A 15264-nucleotide genomic window follows, 5' to 3' on the forward strand; every position below is an offset into this window, starting at 1 on the left:
GTTTTTAATAGTTAGGTGACATTATTTAATCAATCTAAGTAAAGCTTTAACCATAATAATGAATGCGATAGTGAAAATGATGGCATGAATTCATATAAAATAAAAAAGGTGCATGTTCAACAACTTTTTTGAATTGTCCACCTCATAAAATGAAAATGAATTAAGTGTGATTTTATCAAGATACAATATATAAACGAAAGTAGTAAAACAGGAATTTTAGTACCAGATATTTAATATATACTGTGTGCGTGAAGTCCACTCACATCAGAAGTGAAACTTCTTGCTTGTTAGGTATACACAGAGATAAGTTATTACTATTATTTTATAGGAAAAATTATAATCATTGAGAATTGTATAGATGCAGGTTTGATCTCAAATTAAATAAATTTTTTCTACACTAATAAATAAATTCTTGAAATAGATTCTTAAAATAAGATAAATGTACTAAAAAATTGTCTTATACAATTAAAACACGAGTAGTATATAATAGGGCATACTGGCACAGGCTTCCAGGCTGTGGATTGATGATTGTCGTCCGCCATCTTGGATTGTGACGTCACGGCGGCCATCTTGGATGACCTTGACCTTGACATTTGACCTTGACCTTTAATTTGATCCTCAAAAATCGCCAAAATCGGGCAAAATTTGCCCAAAATTCCTCAAAATTCGCCAAAATTTACATTTCTGTGGAAAAAAATTCCGCCAAAAAATCTCAAAAAATTCCACAAATTAAAAATTTCTCTTTTCGAGGGAAAAATTTCCCGTTTCGAGGGAAAAATTCCCGTTTTTATTCCTTAAAAATCCCAGCGGCTGAAAATTCCTAAAACTGGCTTAAGAATCCTTAACTCAAACCTCAGTTAAGCCATTTATAGGATTATGACGTCACCGTTGCATTTTCCGTTACGCCCGCCATCTTGAAAATCCGCAATTTTTATGTTAGAAAATCGGGAAAAATTTTAAAAATCATTAAAAAAATTATTTGATCGAATTAAAAAAAATATTAAAAACCACTGTTGCAGTTATCGTTACGGTCGCCATCTTGGTTGAGTACCATGTCATTCTTACACTTTACGTTACGACCACCATATTGGATCCTTTTAATGTTGCAACTATCGTTATGGTCGCCATCTTGAAATTTAGTCACCATCTTGAAATTTAGACGCCATCTTGGAAATCCGTAATTTTTATGTTAGAAAATCGGGAAAAATTCCAAAATTCATCAAAAAATTAACGTAATAGAATTCTGATTGATTATATCGATGTACGTCCTTGGTTCGAAACCGATGAGAGCAAAAAATAAAAAAAATCAGATCCTTCCTCCACAGAAGCCACCTACAGACTGACCTACCACCACCCATAACTAGGTATTTACCATCAGCTGGTATGACATCATGTCCGCCATCTTGTCTTTGTCCGCTGGAGGGAACCATCTTGTTTTCGTCTGCTAGAGTGTGCTGGAGTCATGTTAGTATAATGTTCTGTTCACCATAACTTTGACCTTGACCTTGAACTTTGACCTTGACCTTGGACTTTGACCTTGACCTTGAAATTTGACCTTGACCTTGAACTTTGACCTTGACCTTAAACTTTGACCTTGACCTTAAACTTTGACCTTGACCTTGAAATTTGACCTTGACCTTGATGTCCATCACGGATCCGTCATTTTATGTTCAGTACAAGTTACCAGGAGCTACCACATGCTAGTGGTCATTGCCACCATCATGTTTTCGTCTGCTGGAGGACTCCATATTGTGTGTACTCGTCTTACCGTCATGATAATTTTTTAATAACATGCTACAGTGCAGTAATCATTTATTATTACTGAGGTGCCCGACATCTTGAAATTCGGCCGACATCTTGAAATCATGTAATTATTTAGTTAGAAATGCGGGAAAAATTCCAATAGTCTCCGAAAAAATCAATTATTAATTTACAAATTGAATCGATGGATCCCTGTCCACGGTTCGATTCTTGACCAGAGTCAGTTGTAACTAATTATTAAATAAATGTTAGGTTCTGTTTTCCATTACCTTTCGCGGAGTTAATTAATCATTCACTCTACGAAAAAAAAAAAAACCCAAAGTCAATATACCGGACCAACGAATTAAATCAGTTCCGATTAGCCTATTATGAAAGTCTAATTTTTCAATAATCTGAATAACATATAAACCGTTCATGTACAAAGCCACACATATAGATCAATTGTCTTCAGTCCATGAGACCGAGTCATGTCATTATCAGACGTATAGGCTAGTCATTTCAGGACCACATGACCTTCGTAATCCATCGTGACATTTTTATACATTCTAAAGGACCAAGTGACCTTGAAAAATATTTTAGTAACACCAAGAGGTGATAAACTAGTATATATTCAATCACTACATTTAGTACTACGCGCAATCAACAAAAAAGGAAGCACCAACAACGAAAAGACAGCACCACCAACGAAAAGGAAGCACATTTGGAAGCACCGACAAAGAAAAGGCAGCACCGACAACGAAAAGGAAGCACATTTGGAAGCACCGACAAAGAAAAGACAGCACATTTGGAAGCACCGTCAACGAAAAGGCAGCACCGACAACGAAAAGGAAGCACATTTGGAAGCACTGACAACGAAAAGGCAGCACCGACAACGAAAAGGAAGCACATTTGGAAGCACCGACAAAGAAAAGGCAGCACCGACAACGAAAAGGAAGCACAATTGGAAGCACCGACAAAGAAAAGACAGCACATTTGGAAGCACCGTCAACGAAAAGGCAGCACCGACAACGAAAAGGAAGCACATTTGGAAGCACCGACAAAGAAAAGGCAGCACCGCCAACGAAAAGGAAGCACATTTGGAAGCACCGACAAAGAAAAGACAGCACCGACAACGAAAAGGAAGCACATTTGGAAGCACCGTCAACGAAAAGGCAGCACCGACATCGAAAAGGAAGCACATTTGGAAGCACTGACAACGAAAAGGCAGCACCGACAACGAAAAGGAAGCACATTTGGAAGCAGTGACAACGAAAAGGCAGCACCGACAACGAAAAGGAAGCACATTTGGAAGCACTGACAACGAAAAGGCAGCACCGACAACGAAAAGGAAGCACATTTGGAAGCACCGACAAAGAAAAGGCAGCACCGACAACGAAAAGGAAGCACATTTGGAAGCACCGACAAAGAAAAGACAGCACATTTGGAAGCACCGTCAACGAAAAGGCAGCACCGACAACGAAAAGGAAGCACATTTGGAAGCACTGACAACGAAAAGGCAGCACCGACAACGAAAAGGAAGCACATTTGGAAGCACTGACAACGAAAAGACAGCACCGACAACGAAAAGGCAGCACATTTGGAAGCACTGACAACGAAAAGGCAGCACAGGCATCGAAAAGGAAGCACATTTGGAAGCACCGACAACGAAAAGGCAGCACCGCCAACGAAAATGCAGCTCATTTGGAAGCACCGACATCGAAAAGGAAGCACCATCAACGAAAAGGCCGCACCATCAACGAAAAGGAAACACATTTGGAAGCACAAGTTACGAGAACTTAGTCTTAGTTAGAAATCTGAATACAAGAAAAAAAAAACATTAAATTTTTATAATTGCAATTATTTATTTCTTTACATTATACAAATACAAGTAAAACAAGCCATTATTATATGTAGCCAGCTTTCCTCAGTTCTTTGAGTATGAATGATATTTCTTTGATGCACGAATAGTTTCCTGCACAAAGCGAGTCATGTAGAAGTCTTAGCCGGTCAACCAATATGTTTGGATCGTTCCATGAAGTGTAATCAGTCTCTTCTACCACCATCTTACTTGTTTGATTATTATAAATATTATTTTCTCTGGTGTCTTCCGTTTTAACACCATCCTCAGGGTAACTTTCATTATCGAGACAATGATCATCACAAGCTTGATCCGATTTATTTAATATATCACGTTGTTTCCATCGTTTCGGTCTCAGGACACCACCACAGTCTTCGATCTTGCCTGCTTTAGTTGCTTCATCACAGTCTATACCTTTGTCAACAGCCGCAGAGTCACTGTAGCAATCACCGTAGAAGGCATCATCTTCACCCAGATTACCGTAAGAATTCGATGACGATGATGTCGAAGCGTCTTCATCATCTTCATGCTTCCTTTTTAGGAGTCCATCATTTTTACAAAGTAGGAAAGATCTACTTGAATTCGGCTGGAATATATTCTCACTTTTTACGTTAAAGATTCTTCCATTGTCTTCATTCTTCCATAAATCATAATCATCCTTCAATTTAAGTTCTTTGTCGAGATCGGAAGAACCGCGATCATAATCTCTCCCAAGACAAGGAAAATTATTGTCGTAATGCAGATCACTCTTCCTTAGTCTAGTAGAGCCATCGTTGTCCTCTAGCTTGTACACAGGCTTGACGTTACAAGTTCTGTCATGTCTTTTTAAGCTCTCTCTCCGCGTAAACGACTTGCTACATCGAACACATCTTATCATATTACGTAGTGGATTTTTATCACAGTCATTCTTCTCGTGTTGTCTTCCATTCTTTCTCAAGATAAATTCTTTGCTGCAAAACTTACACCTGTGTCCTTTCGTTACAGCAACAGTCACCGAATCAGGATTCATATTAGTTACTGAGACTATGGTCAGATGCAAACTGAATTAATTAAATTAGATTCATTACTTAAATATAATTTTTAATATTTCATCTGCAAGAATTAAGTTATTTCATACAAAATAAATTGTTACATGTGGTCTCGATTATTAGCATGTGATGTCGACACGTGTTGTGTTGAGCCATAATTTATTTAGTTGTTTTATGTGGTATGCGGGAAGCTCACTAACGATCGCAAAACAAGGATGGCTTCGCTAGACATCAAGGAGAAGGAAGTTCGTCTTACATGTTAGTGCTCCACGGATGTCTCATGACATATTATTTGACTGAGTAATGGTTGCTTAATTTTTATTTTCACCTGGTAAAAAAATTACAAGTGCTGATTTAGTAACAGATATTCTCGAATTAAATGTAACTCTAAATAACATGTCATGACTCATTAGGTAAAAAATCCGTCATGCAGAGAGCGGTTTCTCATAATAGACAGAAACACTTGAAGAAACCACAGGAATAATCAGGAGTTCATGGAGAAATCCATCATAATATTGAAAAAATAATAGGGAGCACACAGAGAAAACCATCTCACGTTTCTTTGTTATCATATAAATACAGAAAAAATATTTAATAATAAAATAAATTAATAAAAAAATTTAAATTGAAAAAAAAAATTAAATTGAAAGCAGGAATAATCAGGAGCACACGGAGAAAACCATCATAATATTGACATGGATAATCAGATGCACTCGGAGAAAACCACCACACGTTTTCTTTGATATCATAAAATTACAGGGAATTTTTTTTAAAAATAAATAAAAAAAATTCAAAAAAGGAAAAAATACCAAAATACATAAAATTCTGGCTTGTACTAGAACTCTATCTTTGTTACACAATGAGAAGTTCACAAGCTAGCAGAATCTATTTATGTATTTTGGTAATTTTTTCCTTTTTTGAATTTTTTTTATTTATTTTTAAAAAAATTTTCCCTGTAATTTTATGATATCAAAGAAAACGTGTGGTGGTTTTCTCCGAGTGCATCTGATTATCCATGTCAATATTATGATGGTTTTCTCCGTGTGCTCCTGATTATTCCTGCTTTCAATTTAATTTTTTTTTTCAATTTAAATTTTTTTATTAATTTATTTTATTATTAAATATTTTTTCTGTATTTATATGATAACAAAGAAACGTGAGATGGTTTTCTCCGTGTGCTCCCTATTATTTTTTCAATATTATGATGGATTTCTCCATGAACTCCTGATTATTCCTGTGGTTTCTTCAAGTGTTTCTGTCTAATATGAGAAACCGCTCTCTGCATGACGGATTTTTTACCTAATGAGTCATGACATGTTATTTAGAGTTACATTTAATTTGAGAATATCTGTTACTAAATCAGCACTTGTAATTTTTTTACCAGGTGGAATAAAAATTAAGCAACCATTACTCAGTCAAATATGTCATGAGACATCCGTGGAGCACTAACATGTAAGACGAACTTCCTTCTCCTTGATGTCTAGCGAAGCCATCCTTGTTTTGCGATCGTTAGTGAGCTTCCCGCATACCACATAAAACAACTAAATAAATTATGGCTCAACACAACACGTGTCGACATCACATGCTAATAATCGAGACCACATGTAACAATTTCTTTTGTATGATGTAACTTAATTCTTGCAGATGAAATATTAAAAATTATATTTAAGTAATGTATCTAATTTAATTAATTCAGTTTGCATCTGACCATAGTCTCAGTAACTAATATGAATCCTGATTCGGTGACTGTTGCTGTAACGAAAGGACACAGGTGTAAGTTTTGCAGCAAAGAATTTATCTTGAGAAAGAATGGAAGACAACACGAGAAGAATGACTGTGATAAAAATCCACTACGTAATATGATAAGTTGTGTTCGATGTAGCAAGTCGTTTACGCGGAGAGAGAGCTTAAAAAGACATGACAGAACTTGTAATGTCAAGCCTGTGTACAAGCTAGAGGACAACGATGGCTCTACTAGACTAAGGAAGAGTGATCTGCATTACGACAATAATTTTCCTTGTCTTGGGAGAGATTATGATCGCGGTTCTTCCGATCTCGACAAAGAACTTAAATTGAAGGATGATTATGATTTATGGAAGAATGAAGACAATGGAAGAATCTTTAACGTAAAAAGTGAGAATATATTCCAGCCGAATTCAAGTAGATCTTTCCTACTTTGTAAAAATGATGGACTCCTAAAAAGGAAGCATGAAGATGATGAAGACGCTTCGACATCATCGTCATCGAATTCTTACGGTAATCTGGGTGAAGATGATGCCTTCTACGGTGATTGCTACAGTGACTCTGCGGCTGTTGACAAAGGTATAGACTGTGATGAAGCAACTAAAGCAGGCAAGATCGAAGACTGTGGTGGTGTCCTGAGACCGAAACGATGGAAACAACGTGATATATTAAATAAATCGGATCAAGCTTGTGATGATCATTGTCTCGATAATGAAAGTTACCCTGAGGATGGTGTTAAAACGGAAGACACCAGAGAAAATAATATTTATAATAATCAAACAAGTAAGATGGTGGTAGAAGAGACTGATTACACTTCATGGAACGATCCAAACATATTGGTTGACCGGCTAAGACTTCTACATGACTCGCTTTGTGCAGGAAACTATTCGTGCATCAAAGAAATATCATTCATACTCAAAGAACTGAGGAAAGCTGGCTACATATAATAATGGCTTGTTTTACTTGTATTTGTATAATGTAAAGAAATAAATAATTGCAATTATAAAAATTTAATGTTTTTTTTTTCTTGTATTCAGATTTCTAACTAAGACTAAGTTCTCGTAACTTGTGCTTCCAAATGTGTTTCCTTTTCGTTGATGGTGCGGCCTTTTCGTTGATGGTGCTTCCTTTTCGATGTCGGTGCTTCCAAATGAGCTGCATTTTCGTTGGCGGTGCTGCCTTTTCGTTGTCGGTGCTTCCAAATGTGCTTCCTTTTCGATGCCTGTGCTGCCTTTTCGTTGTCAGTGCTTCCAAATGTGCTGCATTTTCGTTGTCGGTGCTGTCTTTTCGTTGTCAGTGCTTCCAAATGTGCTTCCTTTTCGTTGTCGGTGCTGCCTTTTTGTTGTCAGTGCTTCCAAATGTGCTTCCTTTTCGTTGTCGGTGCTGCCTTTTCGTTGACGGTGCTTCCAAATGTGCTGTCTTTTCTTTGTCGGTGCTTCCAAATGTGCTTCCTTTTCGTTGTCGGTGCTGCCTTTTCTTTGTCGGTGCTTCCAAATGTGCTTCCTTTTCGTTGTCGGTGCTGCCTTTTCGTTGTCAGTGCTTCCAAATGTGCTTCCTTTTCGTTGTCGGTGCTGCCTTTTCGTTGTCACTGCTTCCAAATGTGCTTCCTTTTCGTTGTCGGTGCTGCCTTTTCGTTTTCAGTGCTTCCAAATGTGCTTCCTTTTCGATGTCGGTGCTGCCTTTTCGTTGACGGTGCTTCCAAATGTGCTTCCTTTTCGTTGTCAGTGCTGTCTTTTCTTTGTCGGTGCTTCCAAATGTGCTTCCTTTTCGTTGGCGGTGCTGCCTTTTCTTTGTCGGTGCTTCCAAATGTGCTTCCTTTTCGTTGTCGGTGCTGCCTTTTCGTTGACGGTGCTTCCAAATGTGCTGTCTTTTCTTTGTCGGTGCTTCCAAATGTGCTTCCTTTTCGTTGTCGGTGCTGCCTTTTCTTTGTCGGTGCTTCCAAATGTGCTTCCTTTTCGTTGTCGGTGCTGCCTTTTCGTTGTCAGTGCTTCCAAATGTGCTTCCTTTTCGTTGTCGGTGCTGCCTTTTCGTTGACGGTGCTTCCAAATATGCTGTCTTTTCTTTGTCGGTGCTTCCAAATGTGCTTCCTTTTCGTTGTCGGTGCTGCCTTTTCTTTGTCGGTGCTTCCAAATGTGCTTCCTTTTCGTTGGTGGTGCTGTCTTTTCGTTGTTGGTGCTTCCTTTTTTGTTGATTGCGCGTAGTACTAAATGTAGTGATTGAATATATACTAGTTTATCACCTCTTGGTGTTACTAAAATATTTTTCAAGGTCACTTGGTCCTTTAGAATGTATAAAAATGTCACGATGGATTACGAAGGTCATGTGGTCCTGAAATGACTAGCCTATACGTCTGATAATGACATGACTCGGTCTCATGGACTGAAGACAATTGATCTATATGTGTGGCTTTGTACATGAACGGTTTATATGTTATTCAGATTATTGAAAAATTAGACTTTCATAATAGGCTAATCGGCACTGATTTAATTCGTTGGTCCGGTATATTGACTTGAGTTTTTTTTTTTCGTAGAGTGAATGATTAATTAACTCCGCGAAAGGTAATGGAAAACAGAACCTAACATTTATTTAATAATTAGTTACAACTGACTCTGGTCAATAATCGAACCGTGGACAGGGATCCATCGATTCAATTTGTAAATTAATAATTGATTTTTTCGGAGACTATTGGAATTTTTCCCGCATTTCTAACTAAATAATTACATGATTTCAAGATGTCGGCCGAATTTCAAGATGTCGGGCACCTCAGTAATAATAAATGATTACTGCACTGTAGCATGTTATTAAAAAATTATCATGACGGTAAGACGAGTACACACAATATGGAGTCCTCCAGCAGACGAAAACATGATGGTGGCAATGACCACTAGCATGTGGTAGCTCCTGGTAACTTGTACTGAACATAAAATGACGGATCCGTGATGGACATCAAGGTCAAGGTCAAATTTCAAGGTCAAGGTCAAAGTTCAAGGTCAAGGTCAAAGTTTAAGGTCAAGGTCAAAGTTCAAGGTCAAGGTCAAATTTCAAGGTCAAGGTCAAAGTCCAAGGTCAAGGTCAAAGTTCAAGGTCAAGGTCAAAGTTATGGTGAACAGAACATTATACTAACATGACTCCAGCACACTCTAGCAGACGAAAACAAGATGGTTCCCTCCAGCGGACAAAGACAAGATGGCGGACATGATGTCATACCAGCTGATGGTAAATACCTAGTTATGGGTGGTGGTAGGTCAGTCTGTAGGTGGCTTCTGTGGAGGAAGGATCTGATTTTTTTTATTTTTTGCTCTCATCGGTTTCGAACCAAGGACGTACATCGATATAATCAATCAGAATTCTATTACGTTAATTTTTTGATGAATTTTGGAATTTTTCCCGATTTTCTAACATAAAAATTACGGATTTCCAAGATGGCGTCTAAATTTCAAGATGGTGACTAAATTTCAAGATGGCGACCATAACGATAATTGCAACATTAAAAGGATCCAATATGGTGGTCGTAACGTAAAGTGTAAGAATGACATGGTACTCAACCAAGATGGTGGGTGTAACGAAATATGCATCATTTATATAATCCAAGATGGCGACCGTAACGATAACTGCAACAGTGGTTTTTAATATTTTTTTTAATTCGATCAAATAATTTTTTTAATGATTTTTAAAATTTTTCCCGATTTTCTAACATAAAAATTGCGGATTTTCAAGATGGCGGGCGTAACGGAAAATGCAACGGTGACGTCATAATCCTATAAATGGCTTAACTGAGGTTTGAGTTAAGGATTCTTAAGCCAGTTTTAGGAATTTTCAGCCGCTGGGATTTTTAAGGACTAAAAACGGGAATTTTTCCCTCGAAACGGGAAATTTTTCCCTCGAAAAGAGAAATTTTTAATTTGTGGAATTTTTTGAGATTTTTTGGCGGAATTTTTTTCCACAGAAATGTAAATTTTGGCGAATTTTGAGGAATTTTGGGCAAATTTTGCCGGATTTTGGCGATTTTTGAGGATCAAATTAAAGGTCAAGGTCAAAGGTCAAGGTCAAGGTCATCCAAGATGGCCGCCGTGACGTCACAATCCAAGATGGCGGACGACAATCATCAATCCACAGCCTGGAAGCCTGTGCCAGTATGCCCTATTATATACTACTAACACGCTTTCACAAAGTACCATTAAATTTTATTTTAAATAATTCTTAAAATGAAAGCTTGCCGATAATTAGGTAGCTCAAGCAGCTTAAATAATAGTCCATATGGGCATGTGGAGTCTGAAGTAGGTATCTGGCATGTAAAAGTGATAGCATGGTATACGAACTGGACCTAGATCAATACTACTTTATTGAGCCACAGTCGCCTACATCTATACTCCGATGAAGTAATATGCATGCATCTTAGTAGGTTTTAACATATTTACGCGCTCGTTGGCTCGTACATTTATTACGGTATGCAATTTAGTGAATCAAATAATTACACATGTCAAACTAAAGTGTGGTAAGCATTATGCCAACAAAAATATTTAGTTACACAGCTAAAAAAATACTCACATAACACTGTTTAACAAAATTGATTTACACAAATAATAAAAATAATATGTAAATGAAATAAAAATATATTCTTGCAATTATATCCCATGGCACGATGCACAACAATAAGCTAAACTTCCATTGTTTTGCCCTCTGCCAAAATATTCCCTTAAGTCTGTGTGGTGTCCCTGCAACAGTGTATGGCTAAACCTGAGCCGCACGCATCCACAAGGCTGCTCTCGCGATCACTGACCGCACCAACAGCCCAGGAGTGGACTCGTTGCACCCCCCCCCCCTCTTGTGAGTAAGCAACTACACGAGTGCACAATTGCGCAAGTGCGTAAGAACGCAAGAGCACGAGGGTTTTAATGCTCCAATGCGCGAGTGGGAAGTACACGAGTGCGCGAGTACGCGAGTGCGCGAGTACGCGAGTGTGCAAGATGGCAAAGTCGCTTAAATAACGCAGTTAAATATTTCGTAAGCTTTAAATTAGTATACTTTAAATAACGCAGTTAAATATTTCGTAAGCTTTAAATAAGTATACTTTAAATAACGCAGTTAAATATTTCGTAAGCTTTAAATTAGTATACTTTCCACCGCTGAAGCTTTCCGAACGCAGTAGTATGTACCATACTACAACACTGCTAAAGTTTCAAACGAAGTAATTCTAAAAATAAAAATTTCTAATGGTTTTTTTATGTGCCTACAAAGATAGTTTTAAATGTTTTTAATTTTTACCTACTTATACAAATACTTGCAGGTATGGTTAGAGATTTAAAAATTACATATACCAGAGTTTTGGAATGAACTTAATATGTGTAAAAATTAAAAAAATTATATAAAGAAAGTTTTAGCAATTTTATTTATATTATTCCCCACATCTACATCATTCGTTATATTATGCCCATAAAATTTCAAAACAAAAATTTTATTATTTGTTTTATGTTTCAGTTCAAAAATTATTTCTTTAAAATACACCATTAATATAGTCAATAAAAAGTAATAGATTTAAAAAATTATATATTCTTTTGAAATGATAACCGTTTTGGGGGGCAAAAAGTTAATAAATATATATATTTTTTAAAAATCTATCAGTAGAACCACAGTCAAAATTAAATAAATAAAATTTATTGTTTTGTAATCGACTTAAGAAATATAGAGACGGATGCAAAATGGTTTCAGTGGCGGATGCGAGCGGGCGGTATGCGTCGCAGTTCTTCTTTGGCAACGACTTCTGGCTGGGTTCGCGCGACCTGTGCGCCGAGCTCAGCATGCCGCCGCCAGGAGACCCCAATCCCCCTCTGGACGTGTCCTTCCACGTGGCCAAGCTGCAGCTCGCCTTGGCGCAGGACCTCACCCCACAGGTGCTGTACACTGCATGCTGCTTGATAACCTTGCTACATAGAGCTGAGCATGCCGCCAGGAGACACCAGTCCCTCTCTGGACGTGTCCTTCTACGTGGCCAAGCTGCAGCTCGCCTTGGCGCAGGACCTCACCCCACAGGTGCGGTACACTGCATGCTGCTTGATAACCTTGCTACATAGAGCTGAGCATGCCGCCAGGAGACCCCAGTCCCCCTCTGGACGTGTCCTTCCACGTGGCCAAGCTGCAGCTCGCCTTGGCGCAGGACCTCATCCCACAGGTGCTGTACACTGCATGCTGCTTGATAACCTTGCTACATAGAGCTGAGCATGCCGCCAGGAGACCCCAGTCCCCCTCTGGACGTGTCCTTCCACGTGGCCAAGCTGCAGCTCGCCTTGGCGCAGGACCTCACCCCACAGGTGCTGTACACTGCATGCTGCTTGATAACCTTGCTACATAGAGCTGAGCATGCCGCCAGGAGACCCCAGTCCCCCTCTGGACGTGTCCTTCCACGTGGCCAAGCTGCAGCTCGCCTTGGCGCAGGACCTCACCCCACAGGTGCTGTACACTGCATGCTGCTTGATAACCTTGCTACATAGAGCTGAGCATGCCGCCAGGAGACCCCAGTCCCCCTCTGGACGTGTCCTTCCACGTGGCCAAGCTGCAGCTCGCTTTGGCGCAGGACCTCACCCCATAGGTGCTGTACACTGCATGCTGCTTGATAACCTTGCTACATAGAGCTGAGCATGCCGCCAGGAGACCCCAGTCCCCCTCTGGACGTGTCCTTCCACGTGGCCAAGCTGCAGCTCGCCTTGGCGCAGGACCTCACCCCACAGGTGCTGTACACTGCATGCTGCTTGATAACCTTGCTACATAGAGCTGAGCATGCCGCCAGGAGACCCCAGTCCCCCTCTGGACGTGTCCTTCCATGTGGCCAAGCTGCAGCTCGCCTTGGCGCAGGACCTCACCCCACAGGTGCGGTACACTGCATGCTGCTTGATAACCTTGCTACATAGAGCTGAGCATGCCGCCAGGAGACCCCAGTCCCCCTCTGGACGTGTCCTTCCACGTGGCCAAGCTGCAGCTCGCCTTGGCGCAGGACCTCACCCCACAGGTGCGGTACACTGCATGCTGCTTGATAACCTTGCTACATAGAGCTGAGCATGCCGCCAGGAGACCCCAGTCCCCCTCTGGACGTGTCCTTCCATGTGGCCAAGCTGCAGCTCGCCTTGGCGCAGGACCTCACCCCACAGGTGCGGTACACTGCATGCTGCTTGATAACCTTGCTACATAGAGCTGAGCATGCCGCCAGGAGACCCCAGTCCCCCTCTGGACGTGTCCTTCCACGTGGCCAAGCTGCAGCTCGCCTTGGCGCAGGACCTCACCCCACAGGTGCGGTACACTGCATGCTGCTTGATAACCTTGCTACATAGAGCTGAGCATGCCGCCAGGAGACCCCAGTCCCACTCTGGACGTGTCCTTCTACGTGGCCAAGCTGCAGCTCGCCTTGGCACAGGACCTCACCCCACAGGTGCGGTACACTGCATGCTGCTTGATAACCTTGCTACATAGAGCTGAGCATGCCGCCAGGAGACCCCAGCCCCCTCTGGACGTGTCCTTCCACGTGGCCAAGCTGCAGCTCGCCTTGGCGCAGGACCTCACCCCACAGGTGCTGTACACTGCATGCTGCTTGATAACCTTGCTACATAGAGCTGAGCATGCCGCCAGGAGACCCCAGTCCCCCTCTGGACGTGTCCTTCCACGTGGCCAAGCTGCACCTCGCCTTGGCGCAGGACCTCACCCCACAGGTGCTGTACACTGCATGCTGCTTGATAACCTTGCTACATAGAGCTGAGCATGCCGCCAGGAGACCCCAGTCCCCCTCTGGACGTGTCCTTCCACGTGGCCAAGCTGCAGCTCGCCTTGGCGCAGGACCTCACCCCACAGGTGCGGTACACTGCATGCTGCTTGATAACCTTGCTACATAGAGCTGAGCATGCCGCCAGGAGACCCCAGTCCCCCTCTGGACGTGTCCTTCCACGTGGCCAAGCTGCAGCTCGCCTTGGCGCAGGACATCACCCCACAGGTGCTGTACACTGCATGCTGCTTGATAACCTTGCTACATAGAGCTGAGCATGCCGCCAGGAGACCCCAGTCCCCCTCTGGACGTGTCCTTCCATGTGGCCAAGCTGCAGCTCGCCTTGGCGCAGGACCTCACCCCACAGGTGCGGTACACTGCATGCTGCTTGATAACCTTGCTACATAGAGCTGAGCATGCCGCCAGGAGACCCCAGTCCCCCTCTGGACGTGTCCTTCCACGTGGCCAAGCTGCAGCTCGCCTTGGCGCAGGACATCACCCCACAGGTGCTGTACACTGCATGCTGCTTGATAACCTTGCTACATAGAGCTGAGCATGCCGCCAGGAGACCCCAGTCCCCCTCTGGACGTGTCCTTCCACGTGGCCAAGCTGCAGCTCGCCTTGGCGCAGGACATCACCCCACAGGTGCTGTACACTGCATGCTGCTTGATAACCTTGCTACATAGAGCTGAGCATGCCGCCAGGAGACCCCAGTCCCCCTTTGGACGTGTCCTTCCACGTGACCAAGCTGCAGCTCGCCTTGGCGCAGGACCTCACCCCACAGGTGCTGTAAACTGCATGCTGCTTGATAACCTTGCTACATAGAGCTGAGCATGCCGCCAGGAGACCCCAGTCCCCCTCTGGACGTGTCCTTCCAGGTGACCAAGCTGCAGCTCGCCTTGGCGCAGGACCTCACCCCACAGGTGCTGTAAACTGCATGCTGCTTGATAACCTTGCTACATAGAGCTGAGCATGCCGCCAGGAGACCCCAGCCCCCCTCTGGACGTGTCCTTCCACGTGGCCAAGCTGCAGCTCGCCTTGGCGCAGGACCTCACCCCACAGGTGCGGTACACTGCATGCTGCTTGATAACCTTGCTACATAGAGCTGAGCATGCCGCCAGGAGACCCCAGTCCCCCTCTGGACGTGT

General features: G+C 42.0%; 1 protein-coding gene across 1 annotated transcript in view; it reads left to right on the forward strand.

The window, feature by feature from the left end:
* The window catches only part of LOC134542620 (nose resistant to fluoxetine protein 6-like), a 249973-nt gene that overhangs the window by 37361 nt on the left and 197348 nt on the right, over positions 1 to 15264 (forward strand). Inside the window, exon 2 of the mRNA XM_063387020.1 lies at positions 12079 to 12260. Coding sequence (XP_063243090.1) covers positions 12079 to 12260 — 182 coding nt within the window. The remainder of the gene's footprint in view (positions 1 to 12078; positions 12261 to 15264) is intronic.

Source organism: Bacillus rossius (genome assembly GCF_032445375.1).
Source record: "Bacillus rossius redtenbacheri isolate Brsri chromosome 9 unlocalized genomic scaffold, Brsri_v3 Brsri_v3_scf9_1, whole genome shotgun sequence".
Classification (NCBI taxonomy): Eukaryota; Metazoa; Arthropoda; class Insecta; order Phasmatodea; family Bacillidae; genus Bacillus; species Bacillus rossius.